This window comes from Pristiophorus japonicus, chromosome 19, assembly GCF_044704955.1.
Source record: "Pristiophorus japonicus isolate sPriJap1 chromosome 19, sPriJap1.hap1, whole genome shotgun sequence".
NCBI classification, from domain to species: Eukaryota; Metazoa; Chordata; class Chondrichthyes; family Pristiophoridae; genus Pristiophorus; species Pristiophorus japonicus.
This window is the reverse complement of record NC_091995.1, coordinates 55,689,973-55,712,367: the sequence shown is the minus strand read 5'-3', so window position 1 is coordinate 55,712,367 and position 22,395 is coordinate 55,689,973. Positions and strand designations below refer to the sequence as shown.

General features: G+C 46.4%; 1 protein-coding gene across 1 annotated transcript in view; it reads right to left on the bottom strand.

The window, feature by feature from the left end:
• Positions 1–11,950, bottom strand: part of LOC139229870 (H-2 class II histocompatibility antigen, A-U alpha chain-like) — a 61,884-nt gene extending 49,934 nt beyond the window's left edge. The window contains exon 1 of the mRNA XM_070861504.1: positions 11,802–11,950. Within this exon, the coding sequence (XP_070717605.1) occupies positions 11,802–11,868 (67 nt within the window). The 5' untranslated portion in view covers positions 11,869–11,950. The remainder of the gene's footprint in view (positions 1–11,801) is intronic.
• Positions 11,951–22,395: the final 10,445 nt, after the last annotated feature.

Genomic DNA, 22,395 nt, shown 5'->3' with positions numbered 1-22,395 from the left:
TGGAATTAAACCCCAACAAACCCTGGAATTAAACCCCATAAACCTCGGAATTAAACCCCAACAAACCCCGGAATTAAACCCCATAAACCTCGGAATTAAACCCCAACAAACCCCGGAATTAAACCCCAACAAATCCCGGAATTAAACCCCAACAAACCCTGGAATTAAACCCCATAAACCTCGGAATTAAACCCCAACAAACCCCGGAATTAAACCCCAATAAACCTCGGAATTAAACCCCAACAAACCTCGGAATTAAACCCCAACAAACCCCGGAATTAAACCCCATAAACCTCTGAATTAAACCCCAACAAACCCCGGAATTAAACCCCAACAAATCCCGGAATTAAACCCCAACAAACCCTGGAATTAAACCCCATAAACCTCGGAATTAATCCCCAACAAACCCCGGAATTAAACCCCAATAAACCCCGGAATTAAACCCCAACAAACCCCGGAATTAAACCCCAACAAACCCCGGAATTAAACCCCAACAAACCCCGGAATTAAACCCCAACAAACCCCGAAATTAAACCGGAACAAACCCCGGAATTAAACCCCAACAAACCCTGAAATTAAACCCCAACAAAACCCGGAATTAAACCCCAACAAACCCCGGAATTAAACCCCAACAAACCCCGGAATTAAACCCCAGATTTTCCAGGCAGTGAAGAAATAATCGATAGCTTTATTTTAACCAATGTGGAGCTGGAAGAGGCTCTTGCTGGGCCAACACTTGCACAGCATGTTCACCAGTGAGTGGGCACGGAGCTGGGCATCGCCAGCACACACACCGAGTATGGAAGCTGGGCCATACTTCTGAAAGGGTGGCTGAGCAGCAACAGGTCGACAAGGAAACAAAACAGGCCAAGGAGGCTCCTGAGGTACAGGCAGGGGGAGAAGCCAATACTGAACTCCGGCATTGGGACAGGTAGGAGTGGTGCCATGGAGTTGGACCAGACGAGTGATTGTGGAGAGGGTACAGTGGTTCCTTGTTTTGGATCTCATGGAGAGGTAATTGAAGACAAGGATAGTCACAGTCACAAAGGGTATCACTAATGACTTTGATCAGGACAGTCTTGGTGCTGGGGGAAGAGTGGAAACCAGATTGAATGGATTCTGAGAGAATGATGGGAAAGGTGGGAGTGTTTGTGTCAATTATACATTAGGGGACTTGAAAGAAGGTGAGAAAATTGGAGATAGTTTGTTAGTTGGAGAAGATATTGGGTTTGAGAGTGTCTTGTTTTGAGGAGGAGAGTGATGATAGCAATTTTGAAAAATGGGGGAAATAAACCAGAATTGTGACCCATTGATGAATGTCAGTGGCTCCAGGAAGGGTAACAGTGATGAGCAGTTAGGTTAGGAGGTGGTCATGGTGCATCTCCTCGTGGATCTCTCATGACACTATTCACTGCACTGTTTAATAAGGACAGGCGTGTATACCATATAATGTATTATTCTGCTGCTAAGGTGGATTGGTGTCCCTTTAAATCTACAAACTCTAATTGCTGTTAAGTATCACATTCTGATGTCAATCAGTTAAAGTACTTTTTGTAGGTGAGAAGTATCATCGGAAAAACTCAATCAAATCAAAACTACTCAATCAATCAATCATAGGGGGTCCCTCAAATGAGGATGACTTGTTTCCACGAGTTCACAGATGTTCCAGTTGAGGGGATGGAAGATGCCTGTGCGTGGATTTTTTTAACGTGTGGTGATCGTTACACATCAGCCACCACACGGCTTGACAGAGCTAAGCCTTTAGCCAGTGGCAAGGGTTAACCAGGATGACTGGAGACCGGTTCTGCTGCATAGACCTAGTGCACACACATATCGCAGCATGGGCAGGCCCGTGCTGCCTCTGGGCCCTCGGCTCTTCTGGGCCCAATCCACAAGTTCAATACCCGGTGACTGACTCACCTCCTGACGCCCCAAAACCTTTCTACCATCTACAAGGCACAAGTCAGGAGTGTGATGGAATACGCTCCACTTGTCTGGATGAGTGCAGTTCCAACAACATTCAAGGACAGCAGGCACATAGGAGCACCATCACCTGCAAGTCCCCCTCCAAGTCACACACCATCCTGACTTGTAAGTATATCGCCGTTCCTTCATCGTCACTGGATCAAAGTCCTGGCACTCCCTTCCGAACAGCACTGTGGGATTACCTTCATCACACGGACTGTAGCGGTTCAAGGCAGCGGAGCAATTAGGAATGGGCAATAAATGCTGGCCTTGCCAGCGATGCCCACATCCCATGACTGAATATTTAAAAATCTAGTCATACGATAGCCAGAACCCAGGCCTGTAACAAGAAGACCCCTTGTTGTGTGCTGGACACCGTGATCTTGTCCATGGGCATTTCAATCTTCTGGAAAGTAGCCTGCCGAGCACTCTAGTGAGATGAGGCTAACAAACTGGCTTATTTTACAGGTATTGCTTGTCTGAACAGAATAGTGTTCAATGAAATTAAACCTATTGCACAAATTTAGCTTTTGATATAGACCTAGTTTCACTTTACACGTCAGTATTTGCTGAAGTAACTGGCCCGAACCTTAGGAAGAGAGAACTCTGTGACTGTTTCCAAGTCAAACTTACTTCACACTGTCTCCTTTACCAGATAGACAGGAAGCAGAAACCTGACCTCTGACCTCTGTATCAGCTTTCTGTGTTGAGGATTGGCTTATTGCACTGCCAATCAAAACTCCCATTGCCCATCCTCTCCCAGTGTGAGGGTCATGTCAAAGATTGTCTGGTCAGGTAGGGCAATGACTGAGGTCAATAAGTGGAAGCTATTCAAATGTTAAATTCAATTCCTGTCTGAAACTGAAATTGTCTCAAACTGATATGGTATGTATATATCTTCATCTGGCTCCACCTAATCGATCTGTCTCCAGGTAAGAGTTCTCAACTCAAATTTAATTTACTGGCAATAACATAATAAATTAACTCAAAATCTCTCCTCGACCAAATATTTTGTGAACTGGCAGCAGGGCCAATGGCTGCAGTGAGGGTGTGGAGTTTTAGGAGCAGTGTCAGTGGTCCCCTCACTCAATCTGGTTCCCTCCTGTCCTCCCTCCCTATCCTATCAGTGTCTCCCCAAAAGGCTCTCTATCTTTCAAAATTCAACTTTTAAAAATAAGTGAATGTGTCTCTCTTTCTCTGTCTTACAGTAGAAATACACGAGCAATGATTTTTTTTCTGTCAATAAGCACAGCTCAGATAATTAATTGGCTTCAAAATTCATTTGGTGTTTCCTTTGAAATTGAACTAATGGGAAGAAAGATTCTCTCACTCACTCACTCACTCACTCACACTCACTCCTTTTTTCTCACTCCTTCACTCTTTAGATTCTCTCTGAACCCCAGCTCTCTCACTCTCACTTCCTTCCTCTCTCAGCATAGAAATTTTTGAATCAGTGCACTGTCATATTTTTCTCCCTTGTCTTGTCCCCCAGTTCCACAACACCGCTGTGAGCTGCTGTCGGTCTGGACTTGGCCCTCCTGGAGCTCCCTCCTCCATGTACTGAAGTTTACAGCACGGAAGGAGGCCATTTCGGCCCATCGTTTCCATGCTATCCAGCCTAATCCCACTTTCCAGCTCTAGGTCCATAACCCTGCAGGTCATGGCACTTCAGGTGCACATCCAAGTACTTTTTAAATGTGGTGAGGGTTTCTGCCTCTACCACCCTTTCAGACAGTGAGTTCCAGACCCCCACAACCCTCTGCATGAAATTTTTTTCCCTTAAATCCCCTCTAAAACTTCTACCAATTACATTAAATTTATGCCCCTGGTTGTTGACCCCTCTGCTAAAGGAAATAGGCCCTTTCTATCCACTATATCAAAGCCCCACATAATTTTATACACCTCAGTGAGGTCCCCCCTCAGCCTCCTCTGTTTCAAGGAAAACAAACCCAGCCTATCCAATCTGTCCTCAGCTAAGGTTCTCCACTCCCGGCAACATCCTCATAAATCTCCTTTGTACTCTCTCCAGTGCAATCACGTCCTTCCTGTAATGCGGTGACCAGAACTGCACGCAGTACTCCAGCTGTGGCCTAACGGGTGTTTTATACAGTTCAAGCATAACCTCCCTGCTCTTGTATTCTATGCCTCGGCTAATAAAGGCAAGCATTCCGTATGTCTTCTTAACCACCTTATCTACCTGGCCTGTTACTTTCAGGGATCTGTGGACATGCACTCCTCGGTCCCTTTGTTCCTCTAAACTTCTCAATGTGCAACCATTTAATGTGTATTCCCTTTCCTTGTTAGCCCTCTCCAAATGTATTACCTCACTCTGCTTTGGATTAAATTTTCCACTGTTCTGCCCACTTGACCAGTTGATTGATATCTTCCTGCAATCCGCAGCTTTCTTCTTCATTATCAATCACACTGCCGATTTTAGTATCATCTGCAAACTTCTTAATCATACCCCCTATATTTAAGTCTAGATCATTGATGTATATCACAAAAAGCAAGGAACCCAGTACTGAGGCCTGCGGAACCCCACTGGAAACATCCTTCTAGTCACAAAAAATCCATCAACCATTACCCTTTGCTTCCTGCCTCTGAGACAGTTTTGGATCCAACTTGCCACTTTGCCCTGGATCCCATAGGCGTTTACTTTCGTGACCAGTCTGCCATGTGGGACCTTATCAAAAGCTTTCTAAAATCTATATACACAATACATCATGCGCTTTGTCCTCATCGATCCTCCTGATTACCTCCTCGAAAAATTCAATCAAGTTAGTCAGACACGACCTTCCCTTAACAAATCCGTACTGACTGTCCTTGAGTAATCCATGTCTTTCTAAATGAAGATTTATCCTGTTCTTCAGGATTTTTTCCAATATTTTTCCCACCACTGAGGTTAGGCTGACTGGCCTGCTATTACTTGGTCTATCCCTTTCTCCCTTCTTAAACAAAGGTACCACATTAGCGGTCCTCCAGTCCTCTGGTACCACACCTGAAGCCAGAGAGGATTGGAAAATGATGGTCAAATCCTCTGCTATTTCCTCTTTTGCTTCACTTAACAGCCTGGGAGACATTTCATCTGGGCCTGGGGATTTATCCACTTTCAAAGCTGCTAAACCCCTTAATTCCTCCTCTCTCACTATGTTTATTTCATCTAATATTTCACACTCCTCCTCCTCCTCCTCCTCCTCCTCGATAGCAGTGTCTGCATCACCCCTCTCTTTTGTGAAAACAGGGGCAAAGTATTCATTAAGAACCATACCCAGGTCTTCTGCCTCCACACACAGATTACCCTCATGGTCTCTAATAGGCCATACCCTTTCTTTAGTTATCCTCCTGCTCTTAATATATTTATAAGGCATCTTTGGGTTTTCCTTGATTTTACTTGGCAAGAATTTTTCATGCTCTCTCTTTGCTTTTCTAATATTCTTTTTAATTTCACCCCTGGACTTTCTATACTCCTCTAGAGATTGTGTAGTATTTAGCCCTCAGTCTCTGTTAGAAGTCTCCCTTTTTTGCTTTATCCTACCCTGTACGTCCCTAGACATCCAGGGGACTCTAGATTTATTAGTCCCAACCATTTTCTTTAAGGCCTGAACCCTCCGGATCTCCTCCTTGAATGCCTCCCACTGCTCTGACACTGAGTTACCATCAAGTAGCTGTTTCCAGTCCACTATGGCCAAGTTACCTCTCAGCTTAGCAAAGTTGGCTTTTCCCCAATTGAGAACTTTTATTCCTGGTCTATCATTGTCCTTTTCCATAACTAGCTTAAGTCTAACTGAATTGTGATCACTAGTACCTAAATGATCTCCCACTGATACCCCTTCCACCTGCCCAGCTTCATTCCCTAAAACTAAGTCCAGAACCCTCCCCTCCCATGTTGGGCTTGCTACATACTGGCTAAAAAAAGTTCTCTTGAATGCATTTTAGGAATTCCGCACCCCCTATACCCTTCACACTAATTTTGTCCCAGTTAATATTAGGATAGTTGAAACTCCCTACTATTACTGCCCTATAGTTTTTGCACTTGTCAGAAATTTGCCAACATATCTGCTCTTCTATCTCCCTCTCACTGTTTGGGGGTCTATGGTGTGATCGCCCCTTTTTTGTTTTTCAGTTTGACCCATATGGCCTCGTTTGATGATCCCTCTAACATATCATCCCTTTTCACAGCTGTAATAGTTTCTTTAATCAATACCGTGACCTCCCCTCCCTTTTTACCCCCCTCTCTATCCCATCTGAAGATCCTGTAACCAGGAATGTTGAGCTGCCGTACCTGCCCCTCTTTTAGCCATGTCTCTGTAGTAGCTGTAATATCGCACTCCCAAATGTCTCCCTGTGCTCTCAGCTCATCTGCTTTATTTGCTATACTGCTTGCATTGAAGTATATACCAGTTAGTACAGCCAGACTTCCTCCTTGACTACTTTCGAGCCCTTATTTCATCTGTCCTTCAAATTCACTTTCTATATTTTTGCTTTCCAATTCCAGCTTTACTCCCCTAACTACTGAATCTATTCTCAGGTTCCTATCCACCTGCCAAGTTAGTTTAAACCCTCCCCAACAGCAGTAGCAAACTCCCCTGCGAGGATATTGATCCTGGCTCTGTTGAGGTACAACCCGTCCGGCTTGTACAGGTCCCACCTCCCTCAGAAACTGTCCCAATGCCTCAGGAATCTAAAGCCCTCCCTCCTGCACCATTCATTTATCTGCTCTATCCTCCTATTTCTATACTCAGTAGTACGTGGCACTGGGAGTAATCCGGAGATTACTACCTTTGAGGTCCTGCTCTTTAATCTCTCTCCTAGCTCCCTAAACTCTGCCTGCAGGACCTCATCCCTCTTTCTACCTATGTCATTGGTACCGATATGGACCACGACCTCTGGCTGTTCACCCTCTCCTCCCAGAATGCCCTGCAGCCGCTCAGTGACATCGGGGCATGCAGCTCCCCGCGAGCAGTTAGACTCCGTCCCCTTGTTCCCCATTCGCCCACCAGTGGAAACAATCTCACTATTTACCCACAGTGATGTTCTCAGCTTTAACTCACACCTTTACTGGTTCCTCCTCTCTCAGTACCACTCCCAACCAACATACTGCACCTGCTGCTCCCGGCTTTGCAGGACGAGTGATTCTGGAGGAAAGCTGAACGCTTTTCCCAAACTCCCTCCCCCTCCCCGCGAGTCCCAATCTCCTGAGTCCCAACTCCCAAGCCCCAATCTCCCAAAACCCCCGAACCCTGATGTCCCGTCCCCCCCCCCCACCCCGAACCCTCCCTGTACCCTGACTTCCCAACTCCACCCCCACCAAACCCTGATCTCCCGTCTCCCCACACCCCACCCCGAATCCTGATGTCCGGTCTCCGACCCCCCGATCGAACCCTGAACTCCCATCTCCCCCCCCACCCAGAACCCTGACCTCCCAACTCACCCCCCCCAAACCCTGACCTCCCAACTCCCCCCCCCGAACCTTGACCTCCCAACTCCGCCTCCCCCCCCCAGGAACCCTGATCACCTGACTCCTCCCTCCACCCCCAGGAACCCTGATCTCCCGACTCCCGACTCCCCCCCGCCCCCCCCTCCAGGAACCCTGATCTCCCAACTCCACCCCCGAACCCTGATCTCCCAACTCCCCCCCCCCCCCTCACCAAACCCTGATCTCCCATCTCCCCACACCCACACCCCACTCCGAACCCTGATGTCCCATCTCCCACCCCCCCATCGAACCCTGAACTCCCATCTCCCCCCATCCCCACCCTGAACCCTCCCCGAACCCTGACCTCCCAACTCCCCCCCCCGAACCCTGACCTCCCAACTCCGCGCCCCCCCCCCCCCCCCAGGAACCCTGATCTCCAGACTCCTCCCGCCCCCCCCACCAGGAACCCTGATCTCCCAACTCCCGACTTCCCTCCCCCCCCCTCAGGAACCCTGATCTCCCAACTCCCCCCCCCCCCCACTCCAAAACCCCCCAGAACCCTGATCTCACAACTCCTCCCAAAACCCTGATCTCCCAACTCCAACCCCCGAACCCTGATCTCCCCCCTCGAACTCTGATCTCCTCCTCCCCTCCCCCACCCCAAACCCTGATCTCCCCCCCCACCCCCAAACCCTGATCTCCCCCCCCCACCCCCGAACCCTGATCTCCCCCACCCCCCCCAAACCTAATCTCCCGACTTCCCCCTCCGAACCCTGACCTCCTGACTTCCCCCCCCCTCACCGTACCCTGATCTCACCCCCCGAACCGTGATCTCCCCTCCCTCCCCCCGAACCGTGATCTCCCCTCCCCCCCTCACCCTGAACCATGATCTCCCGACTTCTCCCCCTCCCCCGAACCCTGATCACCCCACCCCACCCCCCGACCTCTGATCTCTCGACTCCCGCGCCCCTCCCTCCAAACCGTGATCTCCCGACTCCCCCCACCCCCCCGAACCCTGATCACCCTCCCCCCCCCCCCAGAGCCCTGATCTCCGCTCCTCACCCTCCCTCCCGAGTCCCATAATCCCATTTCCCAAGTCCCATCTCCACCGTCATTCCCAACAAATGCGAGGAGCTCATGGACTTTTTGGTCACTAAAACTGAGACCATCCATTCAGCTGCCTTTGCCTCTTCCCTTCCTCCCTCCCCCTCGCCCACTGGGCTAAACTTTCCCAAGGTTCCCTCCTGACCCAGCCCTGAATTCACATCTCTCTCCAGGTTCTCTCGATCTCTCCTCATGCTCTCTCCGAGCTCATCCTGTTAATGAGACCCACTTCCTGCTTCCCCGACCCTATTCCCACTATACTGCTGACCACCCAACTTCCCTTCCCAGCTCCCATGTTAGCTGACATTGTTAACAGTTCTCTCTTCTCAGGTACTGTCCACCTTTATTTCAAATATGCTGTCAGCAATTCCTCTTAAATAATACACCCGAGCCTTTTCCAATTAGGTTTCCGTCCCTGCCACAGCACTGAAACGGCCCTTATTAAAGTCAGAAATGACATCCTCTGTGACTGTGTTGTGCTAAACTATTTCTTCCTCATTCTTCTCAACCTGTCTACAGCCTTTGACACGGTTGACTACATGATCCTCCTCCAATGTCTCTCCTGTCGTCCAGCTGGGTGGGACTGCCCTCGCCTGGTTCCATTCTTATCTATTTGTCGTAGCCAGAGAATCACCTGCAATGGTTCTCTTCCTGCCCCCGCAGCATTACCTCCGGGATCCCCAGCGATCTATCAGTACAGTTGTCCCATTACCATCTCCTTTTGCTTTGTACAACCATACCTTTTGTCATTTAATCTCTCCTGCCTGCCACCCTCTCACTGACCTTCCCTTTTGTTCTTTCCTGCCCTCCCCCTTTCCTTGCCCCTACACTTGTTTAAAATCTGTTAAACCTGTTAACATTTTCCAGTTCTGACGAAGGGTCATTGACCTGAAACATTAACTCAGTTTCTCTCTCCACAGATGCTGCCTGACCTGCTGAGTATTTTCAGCATTTTCTGTTTTTATTTCAGATTCCAGCATCCACAGTATTTTGCTTTTGTATTGGGAGAAATGCCTTCAGCTGCCTAGATCCTAAGCTCTGGAATTACCTCACTGAAGCTTCCCACCTCTTTCTCCTCCTTTAAGTAACTCCTTAAAACCAATTCTTTAACCAAGTATTTGGTCACCCTCTTTGGCTCGGTGTTACATTTTATCATTTTATGCTCCAGTAAAGCACCTTGGGATGTTTTCCGATGTAAAAGGCGCTCAAAGTGTAAACTCTACCCCAATATCTCAAATCCTGCAATCTGTGTAATAACACCACACCAACCCCAGTGAGATCAGGATTATTAATATAATATAATAACTCACAGTCTGCACTCCCTGTAATAAAACCACACTGAGCCCAGTGAGATCAGGATGATTAATATAATATAATAATAACTCACAGTCTGCACTCCCTGTAATAACACCACACCAACCCCAGTGAGATCAGGATTATTAATATAATATAATAATAACTCACAGCCTGCACTCCCTGAAATAAAACCACACTGTGCCAAATGAGATCAGGATTATTCATATAATATAATATAAATCACAGTCTGCACTCCCTGTAATAAAATCACACCGAGCCCAGTGAGCTCAGGATTATTAATATAATATAATATAATAACTCACAGTTTGCGCTCCCTGTAATAACACCACACTAACCCCAGTGAGATCAGGATTATTAATATGATATAATATAATAACTCACAGTCTGCACTCCCTGTAATAACACCACACCAACCCCAGTGAGATCAGGATTATTAATATAATATAATAATAACTCACAGCCTGCACTCCCTGAAATAAAACCACACTGTGCCAAATGAGATCAGGATTATTCATATAATATAATATAATAAATCACAGTCTGCACTCCCTGTAATAAAATCACACCGAGCCCAGTGAGCTCAGGATTATTAATATAATATAATATAATAACTCACAGTTTGCGCTCCCTGTAATAACACCACACTAACCCCAGTGAGATCAGGATTATTAATGTGATATAATATAATAACTCACAGTCTGCACTCCCTGTAATAACACCACACCAACCCCAGTGAGATCAGGATTATTAATATAATATAATATAATATAATAACTCACAGTCCGCGCTCCCTGTAATAAAATCACACCGAGCCCAGTGAGATCCAGATTATTAATATAATATAATAATAACTCACAGTCTGCACTCCCTGTAATAACACCACACTGTGCCAAGTGAGATCAGGATTATTAATATAATATAATATAATAACTCACACTCTGCACTCCCTGTAATAACCACACCAACCCCAGTGAGATCCGGATTATTAATATAATATAATATAATAACTCACAGTCTGCACTCCCTGTAATAAAATCACACCGAGCCCAGTGAGCTCAGGATTATTAATATAATATAATATAATAACTCACAGTCTGCACTCCCTGTAATAACACCACACTGAGCCCAGTGAGCTCAGGATTATTAATATAATATAATATAATATAATATAATATAATAACTCACAGTCTGCACTCCCTGTAATAACACCACACCAACCCCAGTGAGATCAGGATTATTAATATAATAAAATATAATATAATATAATATAATATAATAACTCACAATCTGCACTCCCTGTAATAAAATCACACCGAGCCCAGTGAGATCAGGGTTATTAATATAATATAATATAATATAACTCACAGCCTGCACTCCCTGTAATTAAACCACAACGAGCCCAGTGAGATCAGGATTATTAATATAATATAATATAACTCACAATCTGCGCTCCCTGTAATAACACCACACCAACCCCAGTGAGATCAGGATTATTAATATAATATAATATAATAAAATAACTCACAATCTGCAATCCCTGTAATAAAATCACACCGAGCCCAGTGAGATCAGGATTATTAATATAATATAATATAATATAATAACTCACAGTCTGCACTCCCTGTAATAACACCACACTGACCCCAGTGAGATCAGGATTATTAATATAATATAATATAATATAACTCACAGCCTGCACTCCCTGTAATTAAACCACACCGAGCCCAGTGAGATCAGGATTATTAATATAATATAATATAATATAATACCTCACAGTCTGCACTCTCTGTAATAACACCACACTGAGCCCAGTGAGATCAGGATTATTAATATAATATAATATAATATAATAACTCACAGCCTGTAATAACACCACACCGACCCCAGTGAGATCAGGATTATTAATATAATTTAACTCAGTTTAATAATACCACACTGACTTTAGGGATTGTTAATAATATTTAGAATCTATATAAAATGTTACTATTTAATAACTCACATTTCTCAGCACAGGCTCCGTGTATTAAAACCAGTGTGAACACAGTAAAGTAACGCCCAGCTTCCATTCTGATCCTCTCAAGTCTCCCAAGTGTGATCAGTCTGCACCCACTGCCAGCTCCTCTTAGTTTGAAGTCAGTTTCTCTCTGAAGTTAAGTTTCTATCTCACTCACTTTACTGAAGTATCACACTGTAATTGACATGTGGCTGAGGGTTAATAAGCCAATCACAAACTGAGATATCACTCCTCAGCTGTTTCCAGGTGAAATGCAAGCCTGATCTGAATTTCACCGAATGAGCCTTGAGCTTGCTTTATTTGAGAAAGAATTGCTTCACCCTCAGCATCTGCTATTGACGTCACACACATGGTCCACCAACAATCAGATTCCCCCTACACTGCCCTATCAAACAGTCCCAGGGCAGGTAGAGCACGGGTTAAATACAGAGTAAAGCTCCATCTACACCATCCTATCAAACACTGCAAGGCAGGTACAGCACCGGGTTAGATACAGAGTAAAGCTCCCTCTACACTGCCCAATCAAACACTCCAAGGCAGGTAGAGCATGGTTAGATGCAGAGTAAAGCTCCCTCTACGCTGTCCCATCAAACACTCCCAGGGCAAGTACAGCACGGGTTAGATACAAAGTAAATCTTCCTCTACACTGTCCCATTTGGAACACCCAGGGCAGGTACAGCATGGGTTAGATACAGAGTAAAGCTCCCTCGACACTGCCCCATCAAACACTCCAGGGCAGATACAGCACGGGTTAGATACAGAGTAAAGCTCCCTCAACACTGTCCCATGAAACACTCCCAGGGCAGGAACAGCATGGGTTAGATACAGAGTAAAACTCCCACTAAACTGTCCCATCAAACACTCCCAGGGCAGGAACAGCACGGGTTAGATACAGAGTAAAGCTCCCTCTATTTACAATCTATATTAACAATTTGGAAGAAAGGACTGAGTGTAATGTAGCCAAGTTTGCTGATGATACAAAGATGGAAGGAAAAGCAATGTGTGAGAAGGACACAAAAAATCTGCAAAAGATAGAAATATAGAATCATAGAAAATAGGTACAGGAATAGTCCATTCGGCCCTTCGAGCCTGCACCACCATTCAATAAGATCATAGCTGATCATTCACCTCAGTACCCCTTTCCTGCTTTCTCACCATACTCCTTGATCCCTTTAGCCGTAAGGGCCATATTTAACTCCCCCTTGAATATATCCAATGAACTGGCATCAACAACTCTCTGCGGTAGGGAATTCCACAGGTTAACAACTCTCTCAGTGAAGAAGTTTCTCCTCATCTCAGTCCTACATGGCTTACCCCTTATCCTTAAACTGTGTCTCCTGGTTCTGGACTTCCCCAACATCGGGAACATTCTTCCTGCATCTAACCTGTCCAGTCCCGTCAGAATTTTATATGTTTCTATGAGATCCCCTCTCATCCTTCTAAACTCCAGTGATCCCAGTTGATCCAGTCTCTCCTCATATGTTAGTCCTGCCATCCCGGGAATCAGTCTGGTGAACCTTCGCTACACTCCCTCAATAGTAAGAACATCCTTCCTCGGATTAGGAGACCAAAACTGAACACAATATTCCAGGTGAGGCCTCATCAAGGCCCTGTACAACCTCAGTAAGACCTCCCTGCTCCTATACTCAAATCCCCTCGCTATGAAGGCCAGCATACCATTTGCCGCCTTCACCGCCTGCTGTACCTGCATGCCAACTTTCAATGACTGATGTACCATGACACCCAGGTCTCATTGCACCTCCCCTTTTCCTAATCTGCCGCTATTCAGATAATATTCTGCCTTCGTGTTTTTGCCCCTAAAATGGATAACCTCACATTTATCCACATTATACTGCATCTGCCATGCATTTCCCCACTCGCCTAACCTGTCCAAGTCACTCTGCAGTCTCTTAGCGTACTCCTCACAGCTCACAGCTTAATGTAATCTGCAAACTTGGAGATATTACACTCAATTCCTCCATCTAAATCATTAATGTATATCGACAGGCTAAGTGAGTAGGCAAAAATTTGGCTGATGGAGTATAATGTTGGAAAGTGTGAGGTCATGCACTTTGGCAGACAAATAAAAGAGCAAGTTAATATTTAAATGGAGAAAGATTGCAAAGTGTTTCAGTCCAGCGGGACTTGGGGGTACTTGTTCATGAAATACAAAAGGTTAGTACGCAGGTACAGCAAGTGATCAGGAAGGCTAATGGAATCTTGGCCTTTATTACAAAGGGGATGGAGTATAAAAGCAGGGAAGTCTTGCTACAGCTTTACAGGGTATTGGTGAGGCCACACCTGGAATACTGCGTGCAGTTTTGGTTTCCATATTTACGAAAGGATATACTTGCTTTGGAGGCAGTTCAGAGAAGGTTCACTAGGTTGATTCCGGGAGTGAGGAGGTTGACTTATGAGGAAAGGTTGAGTAGATTGGGCCTCTACTCATTGGACTTCAGAAGAATGAGAGGTGATCTTATTGAAATGTATAAGATTATGAGGGGGCTTGACAAGGTGGATGCAGAGAGGATGTTTCCACTGATGGGGGAGACTCGAACAAGAAGGCATGATCTTAGAATAAGGGGCTGTCCATTTAAAACAGAGATGAGGAGAAATTTCTTCTCTCAGAGGGTTATAAATCTGTGGAATTCGCTGCCGCAGATAGCTGTGGAAGCTGGGACATTGAATAAATTTAAGGCAGAAATAAATGATAAGGGGATAAGCGGTTATGGGGAACGGGCAGGGAAGTGGATCTGAGTCCATGATCAGATCAGCCATGGCGGAGCAGGCTTGAGGGGCCGTATGGACTACTCCTGCTCCTGTTTCTTATGTTCTTATGTACACCGTCCCATCAAACACTCCCAGGGTAGGTACAGCACGGGTTAGATACAGAGTAAAGATCTATCTACACTGTCCCATTAAACACTCCCAGGGCAGGTACAGCATGGGTTAGCTACAGTGTCGAGCCGCGCTATGTTGCCTAAAATCAGAAGGTTGCCCTGACTGCACAAGTATGATGTTTTTTTCACACGCCCTAAATCCTGGCGTAGACGTTCGTCTTCAGTACCCAAGAATGAGCTTCACCCGCTGGGAGTTTCTATTGGCAATTAGGGTGTGCATTACAGAAGGTGTGTTGTCTGATGGGAAATCACAAGCAATTTGTGCCCAAAATTCTGATTGGCAGTCCCAGTGTGGAAGAACTTTAGTTCACGATATAGGAAGGGGTTAAATTTCTCTCTTCCTTTTAGTAAGTTTAATTCTGTGCTGAGACTGCAGAATCCTGCAAGGCCAGAAAATACTTGATGTCTCTTCTTTGTTAGAAAAGAACAGATAACATGAAAGCTGTACATCTGGTATTTGTATATGTTAAGATACCCCCATTGCCTGGACAAACTGATTTCTCTGATAAGAGGGGCTTTTAGTGATGATCTTGCTGACCCTCGAAAAGATTGAATAATGACGTGACAAGATACTGTTGGGCTGTGTAAACTGACCTTTGTGCCCTGTTTAGAATTGGTAATGTTCCTGAATAATGTAGGTGTCAATTGTAGAGATAAAATTCCTTTTTTTCTGTATAAAGATGGAACAAGTTTCTATAGAATTTCAGAGTATTGCCTTGGTAAGGACCAAGCAGCTCTCCGAGATATCTCGCCTGTACATATTAAAAGAATCTCTTGAAGCAAGACTCTGAAATCTCCGCTTGAGTTACTTTAACTTAGAAATTTCCTCGACACCCAGCAGGACAATGTTTTATTGATGGGTATTTAAGTTTGAGTGGAGATTGTCACTAACGTTGACCAAGAGCAGGTTTAAGCTGTGAGAGTTGGGTTGATGGTGTTCACACTAATTTTGAACTGACCATTGCAGCCAACACTCAGGAAAAAGCTTCAACCCAGTGGCCTAACAATACCAATGCAGCCAATGCCGTGGCATTGGGACCCTCGCCTGAAGGGGAGCCCATCACCTGCTTCCTCACAAACTCACTGGCGGTGTGGCTCAGCTGGAAAACGCTCTCGTCCATCCCCTTGGTGAAAGTATTGAACCCGTCGACCCTGCTGTCCACCTCCTGCAGGTCGAGGGGGCTCTGTGAGGTGCTGAGTGTCAGGAAGAAGTTGCCCCCCCCCATGTTGTTCTTAGCTTTCCCCTTGTCCTGCTTCCAAACCTTCTGGTCGTTGCAGGTGAGGAAGTGCTGGACGATGTCGCAGTGGGCCAGCACCAGGTGGCTCGTCATGTGGTTCATCCACAGGGTCAGCCCTTTCTTCCGCTTGGAAATGAAGTCCTCCTCGAAATGGCCAGTGGCTTGCTTCTCGGGGATGTGGGGCATCGAGATGGCGGGGAACTTCGCCCCCATGCTCACTCGATAACGGCCCATCCCGTCGAAATCCACCGCCCTCCCCTGCTCTCGCCGCCCCCGGACAGCGGCTCGTCCCCCACCGTCGAGTTATTGTCCCGGTCGTCATCATCGCCAACTGCCCGACGCCTGGTGCTGCAGTCCCACCAGGACCAGTCCCCCGAGGCCGCCGCCGCCCGTTTGGGCGAGACGCGGGGGGCAGAAGGTGCTGGCGGTGGGGAAGGCCGGCAGGGGGAAGGCTGCTGAGGCTGAGGCGGTGCCGGGCTGTATTAGCCGCCGGTCGGCACGTTGGCATAGCGGGAGGCTCGGCGACACCGACACCGACACTGGGCGCAGCGTGACCCCCGCTCCCGGCCCGCAGGATCTGCACGTATGAGACCGGGAAGAGGCCCCTCTGGCCGCGGCTGTTGGCCCCCTCCAGCCAGCCCTCAATGTCGTGCTCGCTGTACATGGTTAGCACCTCGTCCTCCCGTACCGAGATCTCGCCCACATTCTCGCTCTGGAAATCGTACAGAGCCCGAGCCTGGAGCACCATCGTCCCGTCGTCTGCTCCCGGCTCAGCTCCGCTCCCGGACCCCACGGTAACCCACCACCCCTTAAACCCTCCCTCACACTGGTCCCGGCTCCCCCAGACCCCAAACTCCCTCCGGCCCCCCGGACCCCCTCACTCAAGGAGCGGCTGCGTGGGATCTTCCCTGGCCGGCTGCACTTTTCCCTGTCGTTCTGTGATTTTTAAATCTATGTTTGTATTGGGGCCCACATCCTCTGGTTCTGCCACTGCTTCTACCTTTTTAGCCGAGATTGAACCTGAATCCACGAGATGGAAGATTCATGTCGGTCTAACCCACTCCATCCCGAGTACATCCAACAATGAATCAGACCATTATTGATTGGAAATTCTGATTGATTGCTGACACTAGCTGTACAAGTGATGGGTTAGGAGGGTCAGAATGAGTTGATGAATATTAATAGGGGTATCACTTTGATTCTCATCATTGGCAGTGGACATAATGCCATTAAATTAGCTCCATCTGATCAACTGCAAAGCTTGAATCACCAGATTTGGGGCAGTGAATGTGTAGAAATCTGTTTTGGTGCAAAATGGACAATGGTGAATCAGCGGTCCGTTTTACACGCCATCACATTTCCTTTCCATTGAGCTCAATGAGTCAGTGAGGGTGCGATGAAATGATTAAACTGTTGCCCATTTTGCACTACAGCGAGGGATCGCCTATGATGATGACAGCTGATGTCCAATTGAATGCAGAGAGTGTGACAGAGACTCTGACACTGTGGCATCGTCTCAATGGGCGGTGTGTTCCTGCACAGTGTGACTGGGGAAGCTGATAGCTCCTCCATGTCATTGCAGAATGGGAATCCCCTTGAGTAACTGATTTCACTTGCAAATGTCCAGAATTGCTGTGTGACCAGATAATCTGCATTACACCCATCAGAGCACAGCCTGGCTGAGATTAGCTGTTATTGGGACAAATGCTTAATCCAAACACATGCAGGATATTCAAAGCTGAACTTCATGCTGTGATCAACACAGTGGCTTTACAATGTCGCCCCCTGCAGGAGGAGCTTTACATTCTCTCATTAATCGGCTTACAAACCTGGGGGGTGGGTGAAATTGGAGGGTGAAACTCCTGGTGTGGGCCAATAGCGAATGGGCAGCCCGTTTTACACCGCGCCCCGTTTTATTTTCTGGTGATTTAATTGGAGAAGAGAATGGGGTGCAGTGTAAAACAGGCAGCCCATTCTCCAAGACCCGTTTCATACAACTGGTGTGGGCCAATCTCACCCCAAATAAATCAAAAGCCAAATACTGTGGGTGCTGGAAATCTGAAATAAAACAGAACATGCTGGAAATCTCAGCAGGTCAGGCAGCATTTGTGGAGAGAAAGAGTTAATGTTTCAGGGTGGTGACCCTGCGTCAGAACTGATTCCAATAGTTACATTCAAATAAATGAGTGTGGGCGAAATAAACAAACGCTTTGGGTGTCCCAGTATTTTCACTTCTTTTCCTTATGTAGCTGTTTTTAGTTTCCTTTAATGTTTGGAATTGTCTCACTGTGGTGATCTTTAGCAGTTTTCATCCCTTTTTAGCTTTGAAAATACTGCCTGGCCAGTCTACCGATTATCTCTCTCCCTGCATTTTAGTCAGTTCCAATAAAGAGCTCTCCTATCGGGCAATTCTTCGTTCTGACAAAGGAGCTCTAGCCGAGATGTTGTTCTCCCATTATAGGCATTGCAAGACCTTCAGTGTACATGGAATAACGTGGTATTTGCGGCACAGAGACAGGCCATTCGGCCCAATAGGTCCATGCTGGTGTTTATGCTCCACACGAGCATCCTCCAACCTTGCTTCATCTCACCCCATCAGCAAATCCTTCTATTCCTTTCTCCCTCATGTCGTTATCTAGATTCCCCTTGGATACATCTGTGCAATTTGCCTCAACTACTCCCTGTGGTAGTGAGTTCCACATTCTAACCACTCTGAGTAAAGAAGTTTCTCCTGAATTCCTCATTGGTTTTATTATCTTATAATTATGTCACCTTGCTTTGGACTCCACGCAAGTGGAAATATTTTCTCTATGTTTATCCAATCGGACCCATTCATAATCTTAATGGCCTCTATTAGGTCACCTTTCAGCTTTTCTTAAAGAGCCCCAGCCTGTCCAGTCTTTCCTGATGGTTATAGGGCTGGATTTTAGGCTACTCTTTTTTGGGGGTGAAAACGGAGGCAGGGCAAGAAAGTTACTGGCTGGGAATAGCTTGTGCTTTAATAAGGAATTTTCACCATCTGGGCCCTGTGTCTGGGGGCGCAGCACGAAGGGAGGCATTGTAACTTTCGAGGCACAAAAATAGGAAACTCGCAAACTAAAGTGCCAGGCCGTGTGCGCTCCAAGAGAGGCCTTGGGGGTGGGGTGGAAACCTTAAAAAACACAAAAACATCCCCAAAACATTGTCCACGCCACCACAACACAAATCACTAAAACAATTAAAAGAACAAACACTCGCACTTAGCTTTGCAGCACGTTACCTTCCTCACCGCCGGCATGGCTGGACCGCTCTGGTTTCCCAGGCGGACGGGTCGGGTTCGAGTCTAAACCCGCGCCGGTGTCACAACCAGGGGCGTTGCACACCCAGAGCAGCTCTTCCCGGCGGTGCTGCTCAGCGCTGCTGTAAAACCCGACCCGAGGATCGCGACCTGATGCAGGAGATCTCACCGTCCATCTCACGCCGTTCCGGGGCGAGACCTGGAGTGCAAAGGACTGGAAAATCCATCCCATAACCTCTGAGTTCTGGTATCATTCTTGAATTTTTTTTTGCACCTTCTCCAATGCCTCCATATAGAAACATAGAAACATAGAAAATAGGTGCAGGAGTAGGCCATTCAGCCCTTCTAGCCTGCACCGCCATTCAACGAGTTCATGGCTGAACATGAAACTTCAGTACCCACTTCCTGCTTTCACGCCATACCCCTTGATCCCCCGAGTAGTAAGGACTTCATCTAACTCCCTTTTGAATATATTTAGTGAATTGGCCTCAACTACTTCCCGTGGTAGAGAATTCCACAGGTTCACCACTCTCTGGGTGAAGAAGTTTCTCCTTATCTCGGTCCTAAATGGCTTACCCCTTATCCTTAGACTGTGACCCCTAGTTCTGGACTTCCCCAACATTGGGAACATTCTTCCTGCATCCAACCTGTCCAAACCCGTCAGAATTTTAAACGTTTCTATGAGGTCCCCTCTCACTCTTCTGAACTCCAGTGAATACAAGCCCAGTTGATCCAGTCTTTCTTGATAGGTCAGTCCCACCATCCCGGGAATCAGTCTGGTGAATCTTCGCTGCACTCCCTCAACAGCAAGTATGTCCTTCCTCAAGTTAGGAGACCAAAACTGTACACAATACTCCAGGTGTGGCCTCACCAAGGCCCTGTACAACTGTAGCAACACCTCCCTGCCCCTGTACTCAAATCCCCTCGCTATGAAGGCCAACATGCCATTTGCTTTCTTAACCGCCTGCTGTACCTGCATGCCAACCTTCAATGACTGATGTACCATGACACCCAGGTCTCGTTGCACCTTCCCTTTTCCTAATCTGTCACCATTCAGATAATAGTCTGTCTCTCTGTTTTTACCACCAAAGTGGATAACCTCACATTTATCCACATTATACTTCATCTGCCACGCATTTGCCCACTCACCTAACCTATCCAAGTCACTCTGTAGCCTCATAGCATCCTCCTCGCAGCTCACACTGCCACCCAACTTAGTGTCATCCGCAAATTTGGAGATACTACATTTAATCCCTTCGTCTAAATCATTAATGTATAATGTAAACAGCTGGGGCCCCAGCACAGAACCCTGCGGTACCCCACTAGTCACTGCCTGCCATTCCGAAAAGTACCCATTTACTCCTACTCTTTGCTTCCTGTCTGACAACCAGTTCTCAATCCACGTCAGCACACTACCCCCAATCCCATGTGCTTTAACTTTGCACATTAATCTCCTGTGTGGGACCTTGTCGAAAGCCTTCTGAAAGTCCAAATATACCACATCAACTGGTACTCCTTTGTCCACTTTATTGGAAACATCCTCAAAAAATTCCAGAAGATTTGTCAAGCATGATCTCCCTTTTACAAATCCATGCTGACTTGGACCTATCATGTCACCATTTTCCAAATGCGCTGCTATGACATCCTTAATAATTGATTCCATCATTTTACCCACTACTGAGGTCAGGCTGACCGGTCTATAATTCCCTGCTTTCTCTCTCCCTCCTTTTTTAAAAAGTGGGGTTACATTGGCTACCCTCCGCTCGATAGGAACTGATCCAGAGTCAATGGAATGTTGGAAAATGACTGTCAATGCATCCGCTATTTCCAAGGCCACCTCCTTAAGTACTCTGGGATGCAGTCCATCAGGCCCTGGGGATTTATCGGCCTTCAATCCCATCAATTTCCCCAACACAATTTCCCGACTAATAAAGATTTCCCTCAGTTCCTCCTCCTTAATAGACCCTCTGACCACTTTTATATCCGGAAGGTTGTTTGTGTCCTCCTTAGTGAATACTGAACCAAAGTACTTGTTCAATTGGTCTGCCATTTCTTTGTTCCCCGTTATGACTTCCCCTGATTCTGACTGCAGGGGACCTACGTTTGTCTTTACTAACCTCTTTCTCTTTACATACCTATAGAAACTTTTGCAATCCGCCTTAATGTTCCCTGCAAGCTTCTTCTCGTACTCCATTTTCCCTACCCTAATCAAACCCTTTGTCCTCCTCTGCTGAGTTCTAAATTTCTCCCAGTCCCCAGGTTCGCTGCTATTTCTGGCCAATTTGTATGCCACTTCCTTGGCTTTAATACTATCCCTGATTTCCCTAGATAGCCACGGTTGAGCCACCTTCCCTTTTTTATTTTTACGCCAGACAGGAATGTACAATTGTTGTAATTCATCCATGCGTTCTCTAAATGTCTGCCATTGCCCATCCACAGTCAACCCCTTAAGTATCATTAGCCAATCTATCTTAGCCAATTCATGCCTCATACCTTCAAAGTTACCCTTCTTTAAGTTCTGGACCATGGTCTCTGAATTAACTGTTTCATTCTCCATCCTAATGCAGAATTCCACCATATTATGGTCACTCTTCCCCAAGGGGCCTCGCACAATGAGATTGCTAATTAATCCTCTCTCATTACACAACACCCAGTCTAAGATGGCCTCCCCCCCAGTTGGTTCCTCGACATATTGGTCTAGAAAACCATCCCTTATGCATTCCAGGAAATCCTCCTCCACCGTATTGCTTCCAGTTTGGCTAGCCCAATCTATGTGCATATTAAAGTCACCCATTATAACTGCTGCACCTTTATTGCATGCACTCCTAATTTCCTGTTTGATGCCCTCCCCAACATCACTACTACTGTTTGGAGGTCTGTACACAACTCCCACTAACGATTTTTGCCCTTTAGTGTTCTGCAGCTCTACCCATATAGATTCCACATCATCCAAGCTAATGTCTTTCCTAACTATTGCATTAATCTCCTCTTTAACCAGCAATGCTACCCCACCTCCTTTTCCTTTTATTCTATCCTTCCTGAATGTTGAATACCCCTGGATGTTGAGTTCCCAGCCCTGATCATCCTGGAGCCACGTCTCCGTAATCCCAATCACATCATATTTGTTAACATCTATTTGCACAATTAATTCATCCACCTTATTG